The following is a 20,469-nucleotide window of genomic DNA, read 5'->3' as shown; positions in this document are numbered from 1 at the left end:
TTCCTCGACAAGCCCAACCACAAGATCCCAGATAAGTCCAATCAACAATCCCAGCCCTGACCCTAGGCCAGCTGGAAGTGGTAGTGAAGGGCTGGGAGGCTATAGGTTCTATCTGTCCCCAGGCTGTGTGGTGTTGGGGGATGGAAAGAAATGCAAGCTCTAACTCTCCTGGACTGAGCCCCGTGTGCTGTCTCTGTGCTTTTGGGTCCTGGATCTATGCCCTTGCTGGCCACTGCCCCACCTTTCCTGCTCTGAACCCTCACATCAACCATCAACCAGCAGTTCCCCAGGGATGGGGAGGGATGGGATGGGGCATGGGGCAGGTGAATTTCAACAAGGTAAGGAGAGGAACTCAGTTGTCTAGCTAGAGAAGGCACTCTATTTTTTAAAAGATTTATTTACTCATGAGAGAGAGGCAGAGACACAGGCAGAAGGAGAAGCAGGCTCCCTGAGGGGAGCCTAATATGGGACCTGATCCCAGGACTCTAGGATCACGACCCGAGCTGAAGGCAGACACTCAACCACTGAGCCACCCAGGTGCCCCTAGAAAGGGCACTTTAGAAGGTGTGCAGGGGGCAAAAGGTGCAGAAGCATTTCCCTAAGAAGGCACTGAATGTCACAGCTCTGAAGGGCCTTGAGGATCATTAGGGGAGGTTCTTGCCTGAGGTCTTCTCAGCCAGCAAATGGTAGGGCCAGAGCCTGCCCTGGGTCTCCTGCCTCCCAAACCTCACCCCTTTGCTTTTTTAGAGATCCGTGCAGATCCAACTCCTGGGCTGAGTGTTTTCTTCATCACACCCAGGATTCCCATGACAAGGATGCGAGAGGGCTGTAGCATATGCCCCAGGGCAGGAGGAAGGCAGGGAGACCAAGGGGGAACGGGGTGGTAGGCGGACAGACTCGGCTGGTGACAGGAACCAACTGTGTTAGCAAAGGGTGGAGTGGCAGGATTGGAAAGTCAGGACTAGCTGGGGATGATGGGTGGGGTGGCCAGATTCATTTGGAGACACACTTTGGGAAACATTAAGCTAAGATGTAGCGTATTTAAACTGAGATGAAGGTAGGTCCCATACTGAAGTGTATGGTGTATTTGAGAGTAGGTTCTGGATTTAAGGGTAGAGACTACTTTTAAGCAAGAACTGATGAGGTCTATGGGGGGAAGGAAGCCAACATATTTAACCAACAGTAGGCACTGTACGTAAGGGTAACATATGAATACCTGCATAAGGGCAGAAGCTGTTTCAATCAGGGGAAGGACTATATTGAACTAGGGTACGCTCTTTTTAACCATGTACTGAATTAGGCGTTGTATTTAGCTAGGCATTTCACCGAAGGCAGAAACTGTCTTCAGCTGAAAGCAGAGGACATGAGGGTAGTAACTGCATTTAGCCAAAGGAAGGGACTGTGTTTTCCTATCAGTAGCACAGAGATGGGAGGCTTAATGTCACCCCAGAAACAGAATACTCCCTTCTAGGGGCTTCCTCCTTAGCAGAGACTGTCTTCATCTGCTCCTGACAGCTCTATGACCTACAGTGGCTGTGTCCCAAATGTGCCCTGCTCCCTAGGATAACATGCTGGGGAGAGCAGAAGAAAAGCACCAGAACAGGCTTGCATGACTGTTTTTATTCAAACCACCAGATCTGCCCCAACAAAGAGCTCCCCAGACCCTGCCGCACCTTACAGGATCAGGCTTAGAGTCAGGGAGGAGGGACCTGTTGCTCCTGTCCCTGCAGAGGGAGGTCGAGATGGAACCTGGGATTCCTGGTGACCATCCAGACGACTCCCACTGCCTGTCCCTGTGGGGAACTGAGGATGGGCCACCCTACCCCAGGGTGGGGGTGGGATTTCAAAGTTGCCCCCGGAACAATACTCCATTGAGGGTGAGGGGCCTGGCCCTGGACACCTCATGTCTCTGGGCGAGAACGTCGCGGTCCCTCATCCATCAGGCCTGCTGCCACGCTCCACCCCAGCACGGGAGTAGGACACGTGATGCTCCCTAACCATTCATGGGGACCCAGAAGGGGGTTCTCTGCATGACGTTCCTTCCCTCGGCCTCAGGCCAGCAGGCGGCTGTACTCTGCCAGGGCAGAGGACTTTTTCACGCCATCCCAGATCCGGGCAGCATAGTGGAACCTGTGGGAGGAGGTCCACAGTCAGTTGCCTGGCTGTGGCCCACCAGCCTCATGCTGACCCTGGCCAGGAGGGAAAACAGGTCCTGTGTACGAGCCATATGACCTGAGACAAGAGCTTCCTCGGTCAAGAAGCAGGGAAGATGGCCATGCTGACGGGAGAGGCCTAGGTTCTCAGACCTCACCCAGGGTGAGCAAAGCTGAGGGTGCCTGGTCTGGGACAAAGGCCTCAAAGCCCCAACTCTGAGACCAAACTTCTTTCCATACTCGGTGTTGGCCTTTGTGGATTGGGGTTCTCCCTCTCTCTCCCTGCAGGGTCTTGTAATGACCCTTGCCTGCCTTGGCCTCTGCTGTAGACAGTGAAAGGAAGAGAGCTCCCAGCCCTTTCTGCCACAGCTGACTGCAGGCCCAGGGGAGCCACGCTAAAGGCTGCACCAGGTGAAGCTATTTCCCTCTCAAATTTGTGTCTTCTAGAAATTAGATGGTACAGACCTGGATCTGGCAGATGTGTTGTGGGCTCCGGACACAGAGAGTCATGTGATGTTGGGGCTGGGGAGGTTCAGGGCTCTGTGACAGCAGGGCGGAGAAAGCCAGTGGCCAGCGAAGGAGGGAAGGTGGAGGGGGACAGTGAAGCTGTGCCATCCAGAGAGAGCTGGAGAATGCAGCTGCTGTGGGGGCATTCCAGGGCCTCAAGGCTTACACTCAGGGCCTCAGAATAAACCCTCCTCGAGCTTGACTGGGCTCACTGGTCCTACTACTCACCATCAAATGACACCTAGCCACAGGTGTGTGATGGTGCTACATGACATTTCCTTTCTCTTAGTCTAGATTTCCCCACTAGTAAAACTGGTAACAGGACTTAAACCCCACTGGCTACTGGGGAGGACTCAAGATCACATGAAACAGCACAATGCCTGGCATGGAAGCAATTACCACCGTTTCAGAAAAGGAAATAGAGTTATGGCGAGACCACTGAGAACTTCCTCTTGTCTGCACCAGGGTGGGGCCCTCACACTGACCCCTCTGCCAAGAGCTCTTACCAGTTCTTCTCCGTGAGGATCGTGTGTGACAGCTGTGGCCGGGCCATTGACATCACTTGACTCCGGAGCTTGCTCACCAAGGACTGGAAACTGGGGTGGCCGCGGTACCCAGGGAGCAGGGAGAAGAGAGGGCTGGAACCGGGTCCTGGACAGTTAAGGTTGGGGGATAAGGAGGTCAGCCTGGCAGGGAGGGCCTTTCCCTTCTCCTAACCATCTAGAATCCTGGGCTGAAATACCAGGAGTACCTCTACATTCAGACCCAGCCCAGCTCTTCCCGTACTTCCACAACTTGAAAACATGCTCCTAAGAAAGGGTCCAAGCACCTTAGGGACCAGTGTGGGTCTCTATCGTCCCAGACCAGACTCCCCTGAGGAAGAACCATACCTGCTCTTGGTGGGTTTTCACTCTCTGCCTCGCTGTCCATGAAGGGCACAAGGAACAAGTTGACCTCAGAGTCCAGGAAGTCCGGTGGGAGCCCGGGGAAGACATTACACTGTAACATGGACAGAGTACCTGGAGGAGAGAACCCATCAGCCTGCGGGTCCTATGCTGAGGGGCAGGGGAGGCACAGGTCTGATGATTGTCTAACTTGGGTCAGGAGGCCAGTGTAGACATCAGGGCCAGGGGACCAGATCAGGAATCGAGAGACTGTTGGCCAGTTTGGGGGGTGGTTCAGGGACCCTCACCCTTGTAACGCAAGTGGGAGTGAGCCATGAGCTGGTCAATCATCAGGTGCATCTGTCGCAGCTTTCGAGGACAGAAGTCCTCTCGGCGAGCTTTGTTCTGCAGGAAGACTGAGGGGTGGAGAGATGTGGTCCCGTGAGGCCGCTGGGATTTGGCTATGTGGACTTCCCTTCTCATGCCAAAGATCGGCCATCACCCCTGGGTTCAGAGCACTTGTAAATATTTACATGACATGTCACTTTGCTTTAGCACCAGGCCCTGCACGGGGTGATGCTGGGGACCTAGATAGGAGTCACAACTGGCTTCCACCCCCCCAGAGTCCCCAGTCTGGATGGAAAAGACAGAAGGGGATGATAGCCACAGGATCAGGAGTATGACAGGAAGGCCCCCAAGGGCCTGGGAGACAGGAAATAGAAGAGACCCCACCTAGGGTAGCATTAAGTGAACTAGACAGATCTTTGTTGAAAACAGGACATAGGTAGAGCATAGCTGAGCAAGGACAGAACTGGCAAAGGATTGGCATGTGTGCAGCTGAAAGAGGGAAAGAGCAGGGCACCTGGGGCCACTTGGGTTAAATCCACACTCACTCTGGAAATCTGTGGAGACACCAGGGCTAGAAAATTGGGCACATGTGGGTCCTGTCTGCAAAAAGTGCTCATTCTGATCAAGGAGCCAGACCCAGACCCTTGTACATGCCCTTGGTGGCCATGTGGGAACCTTTGAGGAAGGAGCAGCTATTTGCTCTTTCTTCCTTCCAGCTCTCCACCTCCCCTGTGCCCCTGGTTTTCACCCCTCATTCTTCCCCTGCCCACCCCTCCAGCCCCCAGAAAGTCTCTCACCCAGGTGGGGGTAGTACTCCGTGCCTTCATCGGAGCCTGAGGAGCTGCTGGACTCATGGCTGGGGGACGGGGTGGAGGGCTTCACCATCTCTGCTGTCTGGAGGAACCTGGGGTTTGGGGCCAAGGGTTGGTGCTCTGGCACTGGCTCCCCCTACCTCACAGCCTAGGGTCAGGGCTCCTTTTGTGGGTCTGATGAAAGCGACAACCACACTCAGATAAATGCTGCATCTATATCTATTTCTCACATAATTTTAGGGAATTCAGAGACAACTCTCTCAGACACCAATCTGTGGACCCATGCCAACTGTACGTGCCTTTTAATGAGTTTATGCTATTAAAAAAAACACTTCATTGTTTAAAAGCATTTGTAAGATCACACTAAAACTGAGTGGAAAGTACAGGGATTTCCAGATGCCCTGCCCACCCCCCCACACATGGCGTCCCCTACCATCAACATTCCAACCAACCTATGACACATCGTTATCACCTAAAGTCTGTGGTTTACTTAAGGTTCCCTCTTGATGTTGTGTATTCTATGAGTTTTGGCAAAAGCATCATGTATCCACCACGGGGTTTTACAATGAATAGTTTCACTACCCTAAAAATCCTCTGTGCTCTATCCACTCACTCCTCTCTCCCCTCCTAATCCCTAATCTTTTTACTGTCTCCACAGTTTTGCCTTTTCCAGAATGTCATATAGTCGGAATGGTACAGTAGCCCTTTCAGACTGGCTTCTTTTAGTTAGTAATATGCACTTAAGAATATGTACTTCCTCCATGCCTTTTCATGGTTTGATATAATATTCCAGTGTCTAAATGTACCAGTTTATGTATTTACCTACTAAAAGATATCTTGATTGCTTCCTAGTTTTGTAAATTATGAATAATGCTGTTTTATTTGTTAGAGAGAAAGAAGACAGAGACAGAATGTGTATGTGAGCTTGCAGAAGGGGGTGGGGGCCCACACTCAGCACAGAGCCTGATGCAGGGCTCGATCTTACAACCCAGAGATCACAACCTGAGCCGAAATCAAGAGTCAGAAGATGCTTTATAAACATCCATGTGCAGGTTTCTGTGTGGACCTAAATTTCAATTTATGCTATTTTATGCTATTCAATTTATGCTATTTTAAAATAAGTTTTCCAAATATGTAAATAGAATAAATCTGCTATCTGAAGTAGGGGATAATGGGACCCAATTAAGCATTATAGATATTCTCCTCATACAGACACAAACTGTATGTCATCCACAGTTTCAAGGAGTTCACCTGCTATGAAGCCCATGGCTAGGCTGTGCCATGTGCTGGCCCGCGTCCATGCCCCAATCAGAATGTAAACTCCACAGGGCAGTCTGTTTTTTTCACACTTGTGTTCCAGTACCCAAAACACTAAATGGCATTTGTAAATGTTCAATATATTTGTCATGTGAATGAATTCAAATACACAATAGTGGAGGTGGTGGTGCGGTGGCTGTCTCAGAAATAAGACCCTTAGATCTGGTCATGACAGCTGGCTCTCCCAGAAGCTCATTTTTACTGTTGGCCAGACCCACAGTTCACCACCACCCCCAGGATTCCTAAAATAAACATTAAGCTTCCATTTATCAATTGCTTACTAGGTATCAGGTACTGTGCTGAATGCTTTGAATTCTTTAACTCATTTAATCTGCATAAAATGATCTATGAGGAGCTAAGGAAAAAGAAGACACTCACCTAATAAGAGCTAGGGTTCAAACCCAGGGCTGCCTCACTTTGGAGATACCTGCTTCCCTTGGCTCAGCTCTCCCCTCCCCATGAGCTCCTGTCCCTTCCTTTTGTCTGAGTTCTGTGCCCAAGGCGGCTGGCCTCCACACTGACCCCCTGAGGGCAAGAGGAACCCTTGTGCCTCATGTTCTGAGCCAGTTCTTTCCAGGGCGCATTTCTAGAACCTCCAGCTGCTTCGGGCAGGACTCCTTCCCTTTGCCTACCTGCCAGGGTACCAACAGAATGGTACACATGCCTGGAGGAGATGGATAAGATGGACAAGCCAGTTTCCGATTATGCTACTCACTCAACAAATGTGTATTATCTACCTTGTGCCAGGCACTCTGTGAGGCACTCAGGACTCTGTCCTCCTGGGGCTTACATTCTACTGGGGGAGACAGACGGTAGAGATCTGTGATGTCTTGTCAGGGAGTGATAAATGCAATGAAGGAAAACACAGCAGATAAGAGGCAGGGAAGAAAGGGGGGCGGTACATTGTAAGATAAGGAACAGCCTGAGGTGGTCCAAAAGACATGAGGGAGGGTGTTTGAGGTCTGCAGGAAGACCTCTCTTTCCAGCTGAGGGAGGGACAGAGTACAGAGATCATAAGCTGCATGAGAAATAGCCATGAGGTCACCAGGCCTTTAATGGAAGGAGTGAGGGAAAGTGGTAGAAGAGAAGGTCAGTGAGGTGACTGGGACTGTCCCGTGTAGGGGATCTTGTATGTAGGAAGACTGAATTTTATTCTGAGTGATGCATAAAGTCAGTGGAGAGCTAGAAGTGTGTGTATACTGGGTGGTAGTGATCCCTCCAACTCACATTTTAAAGAGGTCCCTGTGGCTGCTATGTGGAACGTAGAGACGTGGGCAAGTGGCTGGGTCTCTGGTCCCCATCTCTTGCCTGGCTCCCCCTCCCCACTTGCTCCTCACCTGTATAAACTGAGGTCTGTGAACCAGTCCTGGACAACGATCACCACATGGCAGACCGTGAAGAGGAAAGCAGCAATCTGGAGTGACTGCAAATGGGCAGGAAGGGACAAGAGAGTTGAAGGTCCCTTTTGCCCAGACTGGGGTCCCTGTTCCCAGGACTTAGCTGAGGGGGCAGCAGGACAAGGGCCTCAGAGCCTCTAAGCACCTTCTGTGTGCCCAGACTATCCTAGCACTTCCTTTATGGCCATCCCTGAGTTAGGCAAAGTAGGAATGATTACCCCCACCTTACACAGGCAGATAATGAGGCTGGAGGGGGAGGGGGGAGAAAATGCCTTTTCCAAGGAACACAGCCAGACAGGACTCTCAATACTGTTCTTTCCTACAGTTCTTGGGGCACCCAAGGCTCTTCATGAAGCAGAAACTAGGTCAACCCACCAGCTCTCTGTCACAAATCTTGAGGGGAAGGGTAAGACCTCTCCCCAAGGACTGGTTTGGCCCCCTCACCTGCATCTCAACATAGGTGTGGGGCAGGTTGTACTCTGGAGGCAGCTTGCGGTCATTATTGATAAGGTGGTCCAAGATGGAGGGGCTCAGGATGGGCTGCAAGGAAGAGAAGGTGTCAGGAAAGGGACTGGTGGCCAGGACCCTAAAGGTCACAACCACCTAAGTTGCACACATTGAAGGCAAATACCTCACCTCTCTCGGGACTAAATAAGGTCAGAAACATGGGTGGTTTCTCATAAGTGAGTGCTAGTCAGTGAGAGGAAGTGAGAGAACAATGTTTCAAAGCAGGTACACTTCTGCCAGTTCTTTTACAAAATCACCACTCTCAAGTGCCTCATGCTCAAAGGGAACTCTTCTAGTGCTAATAAATGTAATATTGACTTGAAGGAGTCATGTCCCTTCAAGAGCCTTTTCTTCTCTTAGTTGTTTCAAATGCTTTCAAAACTTTGCTATGATAATTACTTTGGTCAAAAAACAATGAATAGTGTGAAAACTGGTGAAGATTTAAAAATTGCATCAGTGGGTGTAAAAAAAAAAAAATCAGTGGTGAGTTCATCACCTTTTCTCAAAGGAACATTCCATTTAAAGACCATAAGAGTTAAATCGGCTTGGCAGTCTTATTGACTTCTTGGTGCAGTGAGTGGAATTCTTTAAGTAAGAGGCTTTTCCAACTGCTGGCCTTCTAAAACTCCCAGCACTCCATGCTCTATTCTGTCCTGTTTTAGCTCCCATTCTGCTCCATGTGGGTCTTGGAACCAGATCACAGCAATTTAGTTTGTTTTTAGGTCCCGGTGGCCCCTGCATAGGCCTGGCTCACAGATCTCACACCACATTTGTAGGTTTTCCACTCTCTGTGCTATCAATGCCTACGGTGACTAGAACTTTGTTCCATCAACATTCAGTGGGTACCAACTATGGGCCAGGCCCTGATCAACAGTGTTCCTCCTGGAAGAGCTCCAGGTAGATCAGGTGTGGGAGCAGTACACAAAAAGCAGACTGTGATAAATCAGTGCTGTGATGGAAGGTGCACATGGCACTGGTGGGTACTCTGAGGGGAAGACTTCTGGGAGAAGGCAATACCCCAGCGGAGTCTTCTGGGCATTAGCCAGGCAACAAGGCAAGGGGACAGTGTTCTTGTGGTCACGGTACTGCCAGCTAAGAGTACGAAGTATGTACTTCTTGTCAGGTACTGTCATTAGGACTTTACTTGTGAAGCCCTGAATGGAGCCTCACAAAACCCTGCAGGTAGGCAATAATATTTTTCCCACTAAAGAAAAATGAGAAATAGGCGGTTTCAGATAAAGGGAACAGGATGAGGACAGCCCAGAGGGAAGAGAGATCATGGTGAGGCCTTATGGTGTGTGTGGTGGAGCTAGAGCTACATCAGAAAGGGGAGACTAGAGTCTGAAGGAGGCAAGCCCTATAAGCCTTGAATGACACACTAAGGAATAGGGACTCTGCCTGAGGGCAAGGGAGAACACGAGGAAAACTGCCAAATATATGACGGGTCAGTTCTAATGATAGTGATGGGCCCAAACATTAAATACGTGCCAGGTCTTATGCTAAGCACTTGGTCTGGACTGTTGTACTGAATCCTTGCAATGATCCTGTGAAACTGAGTACAATTACTGTCCCCAATTATAGACAAACTGAGGTCTGGGAGGGTAAAAAAAATTTGCTTCAAGTCACCCAACTGTTAAGAATTAAAGGCAGAATCTGGACATACACAGACCGACTCCAGGGCCCACACATTTGACCACTCTGCTAGAAGATTCTTTAGGCTACTATGTACAGAATGGATGGGAGGGGAGGGTGGCAAAATTTGATAAGAGACTAAAGGCCAAGAAAAGACACAACTTGGCTAAAACCACATGGAATCCAAGCAGGATTCTGGCTTATAAATACCCAGGGGTGGAGCTGAGTGTGGCATGCAGTAGGGTGAGGCACGTGGAGGTTGGCACCTGTGTGTCCAGGAAAACAATCCGCTCTTGGGTAATAAAGAAGTCAATGCCACTGGTCTGGTTGCCCCCTCGTTCCTTCATTTCAGCACTCTGGGCTCGGAAAACATATGCCCTGTGGAGAGGAACAGGTGGAGTACGTTAAGAGGTCTGGCTCTCAGCCTCCGACACCTCCGGAGTATGACCCTGTGAAAGGAGCATGTGGGACATGGTTCCTTCCTGCCCACAAAGCCTTCCATCTGTGGCCCCTGCTGTCTGGGGTCTTACATTTTATTCCATATAACTTTACCCCCACTCATAAGTAGGTTTGTTAACTCACTTAATGAAGTCAGCAACCTGAGGTATTTAAGAGTAGGGGTTTTGCTAGACTGCTGGGATTCAAATATCAGCTCTGCCTCTTCCTGGCTATGTGGATTTGGGCAAGTCCTTAATCTTTCTCTTCTGTTGCCTTATCTGTAAATGGGGATAACAACAGTCTCAAAACTTTTAGGGTTACTATGAGGCTACTATATGTAATGCCCTTAGGAACTTGCCTGATATGCAGTGATGTGTAACTGTCAGCTATTAATTACCAAGTGCACTTGTCACAGGCCAGGCGTTGGAGATACAGCACTGAGCTCTCCCCGCCCCCAGAGTGAGAGGCTGTTTGGTTGTAGAACTCAGTTCCTAGTTCTTTTCCTATGAGAAGAGTCTCCCTCAATTCTATCTGTGCTGGATGGGGAGACGAGAGCAAAGCAGGCAGAGCTGAGCCTTGCCTTAACCACTGAGCTCAACTTGGTCACATTCTGTGGCTTGGACAAAGAGATTATTTCCTCTTTCTAACTGCAAAATCAGGGTAAGAGTACCTACTTCTCAAAAGGTAACCCCCACCTCCCTGAAATGCTTAGCATGCTGTCTGACACAGAGCAAATATCCTCCTGCTTAACACTGTACAGAAGACCTCCTATGTACCAGATACCAGGATGTGGCAGTAAGGACAGTCTTGCTTCCATGGAGAGAAGGTCTACCTTCTGGTCTACCTTACAAATTAACAGCTATCAGTTAACTTCAAGTGGCAGGAAGAGGAGATGTGTAGCACTCTGAGTGGGGATAATTCAGATAGTAGAGCCAGGAAGGCATGCCATAAAAGAGGCAAATGACCACACTGAGGGAGAGAGAAGAGAGTTAATTAAGCAAATTTAATTAAGTTACAGAGGGAAGTGCAGGGGGGATGCAGGATGGGAGACTATCCCAGGCAGAAGGCAGGTGGTGTGTATGAGGCAACAAAGACCAGTGTGGTAAAAGCAGAGAACAAGGGACCCTGGGACCAAGAAGTAGGTACATAGGCCTTTGTGGGGCATGGCAAAGAGCTGGGGCTTTGGCCCATGAGCCTGGAGAAGCCCTGAAGACAATTAAGTAGAGAAGTGACAGGACTGGATGTGGGCTTTGAAAAGCTCCCCCTTGTACTATGCTGTGAGGGCTGTAGGGTGGAAAGAGTGGATGACGACTTATAGGCCCAAGACCCCGGGCCTCCCTTATCCTCTCTGACCTGATCACCTAGGACTTCCCGTCTTGCTCCCTCTGCTCCAGCTCAACAGCCTGCACGTCATTTTGCACATACACCAGGCAAGCTCTTGCTGCAGAGGCCAGCTTTTGCCATTCCCTGATTAGAACGCTCTCCCTCCGCCAAGTCTGCTTTTTCTCAGTGTCCCCCTTAGAGAGGCCTTCCCTGACTATTCGATTTAGAACTGTCATCTAGCGCCCATACTGCTTCCCTATAATCCCTTCCCGTGTGGTTATTATCTTCTAACATGTCGAGTAACTTATTTTGTTTGCTACTGCTCCTATTAAAATTAAGCCTCATGACGACAAACGTTCTTGCTAGTTTTGTTTGGCTGTATATCCCCAGCGCCCAGAACAGTGCCTGACACATCGTAAGCACTCAATAAATACTAGTTGAACTAAAGCAGGGAAACCAATAAGCAGGTTCTTGGCATCCTCCAGGGAAGATGTCAGAGGCTTAGACCAGGAGATAGGAATGAAGGGGAGAAGCAGATGAATTCTTAACCTAATCAAGAGACTTGATGGCTAGATTTGGCATCAAAGTCCACCATGCCACAGGATGACGCAGCTCAAAAAGACTAGGTAGGCCAGCAGGAGTCTCTCTAGCTCAGGAATCTGAACTTGGAGCTGAGGGGAAACTTTGCTATTTGGGGGATGCTGAGATGGAGAGTGCCATCTGAGAGAGCTGTTAACTGTTCCCAAGCACAGCCAAGGTGAACTTATGACTGAATAGAGAAAAGAAGAGATGGAGGTGACCTGGGAGGAAGGGAAACCCCCACAGCTCTGGCTCTAGTGGATGTATATTGTCACAATGGTGGTTCTTAACCTGTTCTGGGTCTCCATCAAGCCCCTCTAAGATCTGGTAGAAGCTATACATCCTTTCTCTAGAAGAAAAGCGTGACTGCAGGTATGTGTAAAATTCTGCATATACTGTTAGGAGGTTTGTGGATATGCCCCGGTGCCCATCCACAGAATGCAAGGTTGTAGCATGGTAGTATTTATTATTTTATAAAAAAGATAAACCCCTATATATTTTAAACAATCCCAAGTGGCTACTACCCTTTCTCATTCCTCACTCTGAATCTTCCTTAATCAGACTGTACATGTTCCATCCTCCCTAGCCCCTTTCTTTTTTCTCCTACTCTCAGTTCTGGTTCCTAGTTCTTAAGCTCCTTCTTCCTCCAAATCCTCTCCTGTGATTTCATACTTTACTCTTCACAATCCTCCCCATCCTTCCTCAAGAATGCAGGACAGAACAGCTTCTGTTCTGCTCTAGAACCCATGGCCTACATCCAGGTCTCTTTCCCTGTTCTAGTTACCAGGCCTTATCAACCAATATCCTGCAAGCATTTGCTCTGTGTCAGGTTCTTGTTAACTATTGCCTTCCTGATATTATCCTTCAAAAACCCACTTCACAGATGACAAAGTGAGATATTGACAAGTAAAATGACCTGCCCAAAGTCAACTAGCTAGTGAGTGGCAGGGCTCAGAGTGAAGTCAGCTTAAATCAAAGCTGGGCTCTGTACCATTCCTGGGGCAATGCAGGGAGTGAGGAAAAGGACTGGTTACCTTGGAGCTACACAAAGATTTAGTTCAGTCCCTAATCATCCTCATCTGACAAAGACACTGAGGCTAAGGGAGGTGAAAGTCCTTTGGTAACACCATTTATAATCGCCAGGCCCACCCTCCTCCTGGCCTTCCACACCCCTTACCTCTGGTCCTCCTCAGGAGTGTTGGCCGACAACAATGACATGACCATGGACTTGCCTGTCCCCTGGAGGCCAAGGACACCGACCACCAACACATCAGTCTGATCCAACAGGTACTGGGGGAAGATGAAGGCGTGTGACTCTCGTAAATCTGTCAGTGGCTGGAGCAGGAGTGGGAGTGAGGTAGGGGAGGGGGCAGGGGTGGATACTTCTGTGGCTGGCCTGCCTGCCTTGTCAGATATGAAGAAAAACTTGGATGGCTTCAATACCCCAAGTTGAGCAAAGGGCCTGTGTATGAATGTGGTGGCACAAAGAATGATGTTGTGAGAATTCCAAGGTAGAGAAGAGCCTGGCAAGATCAAGAAGCTACTAGGAAATCAGTGCAGCTGGAACACGGTAGGAAAAAGGGAAACCTGACTTTGGTGAGGGGAAGGGCAAAGGCACAGAAATGAAGGGCAGGTGGAGGAAGACAGGACCATTGGAACAGACTCTTGGAGGGCTTTTGGCTTGGGGCAGGTTTGGAAAACAAATGAAAGCGTGAAAAAGGGAAAAGAGTGCAGGAAGGGGAGGTCAGTTCATCCTGGCTCTTGTCTGTGGTATTTAAGAGTCTTGGAAAATCCGGAGACCTTCACCTCTGGCCCACCAGTTCTGATGCCTTCCACCACCAGGGGGTGTGAGAGACACTCCTCAAGAAAAACAAAGAAGTCCTCAACTGGCTCCTTAGAGCCACCTGGAGCTTTTATTAAAAGGAAAAAAAAGCAGCAGCAGCAGCAGCTATTCTTGGGCCTAACCCTAGACACATTAGAGCAGAATACCTAGGGCTAGCCCTGTCCTATAAGAGCAGACACTGACCACATGCGGCCATTTAAGCTTAATTAAACAAAGCTAAAAATTCAGTTCCTTAATTATACTAGTGGATAAGTGCCCAACAGCCATGTAGAAGGAGTGTGTCTATCATACTAGATAGTGCAAATATATTCTCAACACTGCAGAATTCTATTTCAAGTGAAGGGTAGGCCTGCTAAACACCAGCTTTTGTTTTGTTTTAAAGCTCCCCAGTCGGTATCAGTGAGACAGTAGACGTACAAAGGCAGCAGGCCAGGTAATAAAAGATGGGCTTAGCATGTTGTCTTAGTCCAAGCTGCTGGGAGAAGGAAAAGAGACACACGTAGGAGAATCTGGGCAGGGATGTGGTGTGACGGGGCTGGGCGGAGACTGGAGCTAGGTAGGACGGTCCAGGAACGTGAGGCCTGAGCGAGAGAGCAGGGGCCACCAGGGGAGTGCCATTTAAACCAGTTATCACTGGTACAGCATGGCTTCCAACCAATTAGGAAAGGAACAGGAGCAGGGTCCAGGAGGCTGCCCTGCTGTGGGACGGTACCGAGATCCCAGGGCATCTGGGAGGTAGTGGGGAGTCCTTTCTTGCCAACCAGTATCAAACTATCTCAGTATTTTAACTACCAGCACAGCTGATCTAGTGGAAGCCACTGCAATTCAGTCCTGGGCAGGTGAGAACTTTGATTCCTTCTCTATCATCGCCTCAAAGCTGTCTAGTCTGGTACTATCTGGCAAGAGGCAAGAGTGGAGGTCGGGAGGTGGGGTGGAGGTGGCGAGATGTGGGACATGGAGACACAACCTCTCATCTCAGTACCTCAATGGCGCTGTCACACCAGTTCATCTGGTCATCTACCAATTTGATGCTGTGCTTCATGCGTTCTGGGGGCAGTAGTTTGGCCTGGCCCACGACAGCTGGAGACAGGAGAAAGAAGGATACAGGATGTGGTAAGGGTCTGTGTGAAGGCATTCCAGCTCCCAACCAGATCCTGCCCGGCCCCAACTCACGGTCCATGGCTGCTGGTGCAGCAGTGCCCATGCCTCGGTTCTGGATCTGATACACAGGCTGTGTGGGTCTCTGCCCCTCCTTTTCTCCCTTGGGTGGTGCTGGGGCTGCAGGGGGTGCAGGGGCAGTGCCCTCGGGGGTTGAGGCATTTGTCACAGTTGCAGGCCCTTTCCCCTCTTCCCGTGGTTTCATGAGGACGATAGGCTTCTCAAGAGGGGCTGGAGCAGGCGGGGCGGCAGGGGCTGTTGGAGGTGGTGGCTGCTTTGACTATGGGACAGAGAAGCTTCCAGTCAATGGGAGAGATCACTGACCTAAATGCTCCCGGCCTCCCCCCTTCAGAAGATTCTTCCCTGCTCACCCGCTCTGCTGGAGGTTTTGAGAGGATGATGGGGGTTTTCTGCATGACCGAAGAGCTCGTCTCTTCACTGCCATCCTGTGGTGAGGGAGAGCAGTGACTCAGGAACAGCTCCTCTGGCTCTCCTGGACACTCCCGAAGGCCTTCATGTGCCAGGTACAATTCTAAATACCTTCATGTATTAACTTCTTCAGTTCCACCACCAACCCCGAGATATACATACTGTTATCTCCATTTTACAAATGAAGAGGCTGAGGTCCAGAGAGGTTGAAATGGCTTGCCCAAGGTTATGCAGTCAATAAGCAACAGAGCCAGGATTTGAGCCTTGGCAGCCTAGTTCCAGGACACATTTGGCTGCCTCTGCCAGATAACAAGACCAGGCAGGAGGAGCCAGGGCTCTGGAGCTAGATCTGGGTTCAAACTTGGCCCTGCCTTTTGTTGGCTGTGTGAACTTGAATAAGGAACCACCCTCACTTCGGCTAATTTCCTCACTTGGCCAACAAGGATAGAAGTGCTTCATGGGACTGCCGCAAGGCTGAAAGCAGATGAACTTGTAAACGGTCCACGGTCCATGAGGCAGAGGGGAGACAGGGGCTTGCTATCTCACAGATTCTACCCCGATTTTCCCTCAGCTCCACTCTTGTGCTTGCCAAGCCAGTGGTCTAATTCCCACACCTCACCCTCCTCAGGCTTCTTTTGACTCACCCCCAGGGTCAGCTTAATAAGGGGAGAGATTTGAGTTTGAGCCTTGTTCTTTCCTGGTTCCCTGAGGAACCTCATGAGAGCCATGAACCTTCACTGGGACTGTTTCTTCCCCATATACTGGAGAGACTGGCCTATGGTGAAGAACAAACAAGAGGGCATGAGAAGTACTCTGCAGGCAACAGTTGAGACAGAACTACAGGAGAGACTGTGGGCTTTCCAAAGGCCAGGGAGGAGGGAGGACAGCCGGGGCCGAGGCTGGGAGGGTAGACAGAAGATGGTGGACAGGAGATGGTATTCAGGAGGCACAATGTATAGCACTGGTGCCTGACAGGCGTGGGGTGGGGGTGTCCAGGATGATACCCGATGGGCTGTCATGGGTATTGGGAGGAAGTTGCTGAGGGCAGCAGGGGACATGGAGGGTGTGAGGAGGCCACTGACCAGTCAGGAGGCTGCCAGGGCTCAATGGCAAAATCAGAGACAGAGACAAGAGACACTGGAGTTGCTCAACCAGGGACTTAAGCTGACAGTATAGGAAGATGGGAATGTTCCTCAGGCCTGAGTGTGGAAGGAAGAGAGACCCTCTGTTCTCACCTGTGCTACAACCCAAGGGAAGGAACAAGCAAGAGCTGAGCTCACTGTGAACAAATTATTCTTCATGTTTGCACTTTTATGGTTCAGAAACTGGTCCCAATTATTACCGGTCTTCCACCCCAACAAACCTCTCAGAGGTGGGCAGGGCCCTGGATGAAGAACCTGGGGGGGGGCAGGGACAGGTTCTGGCAGAAGTCCCCTAGGCACAGGACAGGAACAAGACAGGATCTGTGCCCTCGTCAAGACTCCGGACTCACCACCCAGGACACTACAGCACACAGAACAGGCTGGACTTGGGCTTAGCTGGATCTGGGTTTGAGTTCTGGCCCCAAAGCTTTCTGACTGTGACTTTGGGGCAGTCCCTTCTCTGAGATTCATTTTCTTTCATTAGTGGAAATCCTATCTATCCTAGGTTCTACCTCATGGGGTAGCTCAAAGGGTTCAGGAAGACCCAAATGATGTTAAAGCACTTTGCACAGTGCCAGCATACCACATGCTGCTCAACAGACAGTAACAGCTGCTGTCGTTATGGGGCCCGAGTGGCTCAGTTGGTTGAGCATGTGACTCTAGATCTCGGCTCAGGTCATGATCTCGGGGTCAGGGGTTCTAGCCCTGTGTCAGGCTCTGAGCTCAGTGCAGAATCTGCTTGTTTCTCTCCCTCCCCTGGCTTGCATGCTGTGCATGCACGTGTTCCCTATCAAATCAATCTTAAAGAAAAAGAAACAGCTGCTATCATATGACTCTTTAAAACATGAGCTTATGGCACCTTTCAGCTCAAACTCTCCAATGCCAATTTCATTCAGTGAAATCCCAAGTCCCTTCCCAGGCCTCTCAGGTCCAACGTGATCTGGCCTGAGTTACCTCTCTGACATTATCTTCTATCACCTTCCCTTCTTGTTCAGCCTCTGCAGCCACTCTGGCTTCCTGGCTACTCCCTGAATATACCAGACATAGAGCTCAGTGCCTTCACATCTGCTTCATATCTGTCCAAGAACGCTCTTCACTCAGATTTTGTCGTGGTGTATTTCCTCACCTCTTCAGGGAGGCCTTCTCTGTCCACTTCATCTAAGACAGCTCCCTTTGTCACTCTCTGCCCTTATTCCATGAGGCCAGTTTTGTTCACAGACAGATGCCCAGCATTTAGATTAGTGCCTGGCACATGGCAGGTGCTTAAAAAACATTTGTGGAACAAGTGGATACAGGGATGCTGCCCTTGCCCACTCACTCACCCGTCTCTCTCTCTCCCATGGGGCAATGTAGTCCCTCTCCCGACCACCAGGGCCAGAAAGGTTCTGGGGGCCGCCAGGGCCAGGCTCCTTCCACCGCCGACGCCTCTCTATCCCATAGAGCCCAGGCTGACTATGGCCAGACTCAGACATGATTGCCTACAGAGAGAAAGAGGTTGATTTCAGGGTGAAGAGATGCTCTTAAATCTATCTGGCTTACCCTGGAGTAAGAAGGCACTTATTTTCCAGAGAGTTCTGTGGCTGTGGTAGTGATTCCCAGCTGGCTCAAGATCTATTCTACCTTCACTTCTTCCAAAAAAAATTAAAACCCTCAGTTCTAAGCAGGGCACGTGGCTGCCCAGAACACACTTCTCAGCATAATTTGCAGGTAGATGGCCATGTGATTAAGTTCTTTCTGGCCAATGGTAGGACACCAGAAGTGTGTTTTGGCAGCTTTCAGAAACTTCCCTTCAGACACTAGAACATGCCTTTTGCCCTCCTCCTGGCTGGAAGGAATGTGGTGTGCAGGCTGGAGCTCAAGCAGCCACCCTGGACTGGAAGGAAGGAAAGAAGGCGTGGGAGAAAATGATTCAGGGGTCCCCTATTAACTTTATGTTGTCTACTTTTGGATGTATTGAGAAACAAATACATTTTTATCTTACTTGTAGCTAAAACTATTCCCAACTATTAATTACTTTGCCCCCAAAATAAGTATAACTCAGAGGGAGGGGGAGGGTCACATAAAAATGGGACATCTTCTTTCCCAAACTGCAGCAAACCATTTCCTTACAAATCAGTAACATGGTCCTCATTCCAACAACTATTGTTTTGATAACCGAACACTGGCATATGCGGGGCATTTAAGGGCCTATTTTCATCTGGTGTCTCACCCAGTGTCAGTCTGTTTACCTTCCATTTCTGATGGTCTGCCATCCCTCACACTCCAACGTCTCACCAGTGGTTAACCTAAGATGTTATAAAATGTACTGCTACCTATATAATCCACTCCCTATCATTTAACTATCTTTATTGGTCCCTCTAGGGAGTTTCCCCAGCTGTTTACACTTCTAGGGAAGTGTCAGAGTACTTAACAGTCTGTTTGCTATGAGGCCATTTACTATATAGCTCACAGGTCAAGTTAAACTGTAGTCTATGGACCAAATCAGGGCTGCCTTCTGTTTTTGTAAATAAAGTTTTATTGGAACACAGCCACATCCATCAATTTACACATTGTCTACAGCTGCCTTCTTGATACAATGGCGGAGTAGTTGAGACAGGCAGTGTGGCCTGCAGAATCTCAAACGATTTGCCTCTTTTTACAGAAAGTCTGCTGACCCTTGGTTAGCTCTTAAGTGCCTGTGAAATTATCCTATGAATCCCCCCCTACCCCATCCAAACAAACAGTGACTAATAGGTCCCTGTGCGAGACCCTTTCTCCAGACTGCAGTTAGGTGTTTACAGGATGTGGGAGTAATTTTGCTAGCCAGGCAGGGGCCTGTCTAGCTCCTCACTGCTCCAAGTGACCTCTCCTCCAGCCACAAACCGAGCTGAAGACTGCCTTCAGAGACAGGAGGGTAAGGCCTGTTTACACATGCTTCTGGAAAATGATCCACTCAGCACTTCAATGACTGTTTATAGTCTCTGAGGGAGATTCCCCCAGAAATTGGGACTCCTCCATTTGCACTTAAGTGTGGGTTTATACATTATTCTGGAGATGGCCCCACCCCCTATTCCAATCCTCGTGTCTCTTTTCTCTCCTCCACCAGGACTCCATCCAGCCTAGGGCTCAAATGTCTGTTTACACACCAAGAGGACCCCCTTCCCACACAGAAAATGTCCCTCTGCAGGTTATTCTGGGCACTTCCACAGTATTTGCCTCTACTTGATAGCTCCATGGGGGAGGGGGAGCTCCTCAGAATCTGAGTCCACCTACATGCAATCTGGGGACCTCCAATGTTTCCAGGCTCCTTTGCCGATTCTCTCAAGACGTTCTGAAGCCAGTCTGTGTTTATTTACAGGACTCTGGTCGGCGACCTCCTCGACGTCAGGAATCTACCTAGGCATTCTGTGGGGGAAGTTTCCTCAGCCCTTGGCGCATCTCTTCCCGTGACCCTTGCAGGCGACGCTCCCAGAACCCAAGTGTCTATTTGCACACTAATTCCTAACTCCGTATTTATGCCCACCCCCCACCCCCAGAACCTAACGGTCGATTCACACGATTTTTCTAAGGACTGACACTTAAACACGTGTATTTACAAGTTTTGTCCATGGGGCGCCCCCCCTACAACTTAGGAGTCTATGGACTGTATTCAGAGGGCATCGCCCAAATTAGGCACCTGCTTAAGAGGCTTCCTGTGGGGAACCCTACAACTTAAGTTTCCTTTTTACACACTATATGGAAAACCTTCCGCGTGTATAGCGTCTGTTTGTAGACCCTCTGCGAGCGTGTTCCCCAAACTTAAAGTTTCCCTTTAAACGCTATCGCTGGGATCTTTGCAATACTTCACGGCCAGTTTACAGGCCCTATTGGGCCCTCCCAGAACCGAAGTCCCTATTTACACATTATTCACCGGCCCCAACCCCCCACGCCCGCCAACCCGGTAATTTAAGGTTCGCTCTTGGCTCCCTACTCAGTAACACACCCGCCGGGGGTCAGAGCCACCGTTTAACGGTCGAAAGGG

General features: G+C 49.8%; 1 protein-coding gene across 11 annotated transcripts in view; it reads right to left on the bottom strand.

Annotated features, from left to right (window-relative positions):
- The window catches only part of SMG9 (SMG9 nonsense mediated mRNA decay factor), a 31,750-nt gene that overhangs the window by 10,826 nt on the left and 455 nt on the right, over positions 1-20,469 (bottom strand). For 3 of the 11 annotated variants that reach the window (XR_012007176.1, XR_012007186.1, XM_072775232.1), the window contains exons 2-14: positions 19,722-19,853; positions 17,792-17,947; positions 15,270-15,344; positions 14,914-15,178; positions 14,723-14,820; positions 13,075-13,187; positions 9,824-9,935; positions 7,863-7,958; positions 7,359-7,444; positions 4,690-4,796; positions 3,853-3,960; positions 3,551-3,679; positions 3,167-3,311 (exon numbers count right to left, since the gene is read on the bottom strand). Coding sequence is in view for 4 of the 11 variants with exons in the window: in XM_072775232.1 (XP_072631333.1) it covers positions 3,167-3,311; positions 3,551-3,679; positions 3,853-3,960; positions 4,690-4,796; positions 7,359-7,444; positions 7,863-7,958; positions 9,824-9,935; positions 13,075-13,187; positions 14,723-14,820; positions 14,914-15,178; positions 15,270-15,344; positions 17,792-17,941 (1,484 nt within the window). In the remaining 7 variants the exon portion in view is untranslated. The other 8 variants (XR_012007181.1, XR_012007184.1, XM_072775255.1 and 5 more) reach the window with 8 other exon arrangements.

The sequence above is a fragment of the Canis lupus genome, chromosome 1 (assembly GCF_048164855.1).
Source record: "Canis lupus baileyi chromosome 1, mCanLup2.hap1, whole genome shotgun sequence".
In the NCBI taxonomy this organism is placed as follows: domain Eukaryota; kingdom Metazoa; phylum Chordata; class Mammalia; order Carnivora; family Canidae; genus Canis; species Canis lupus.
Note: the sequence above shows the minus strand (reverse complement) of the source record. Positions and strands in the feature narration are given on the sequence as shown.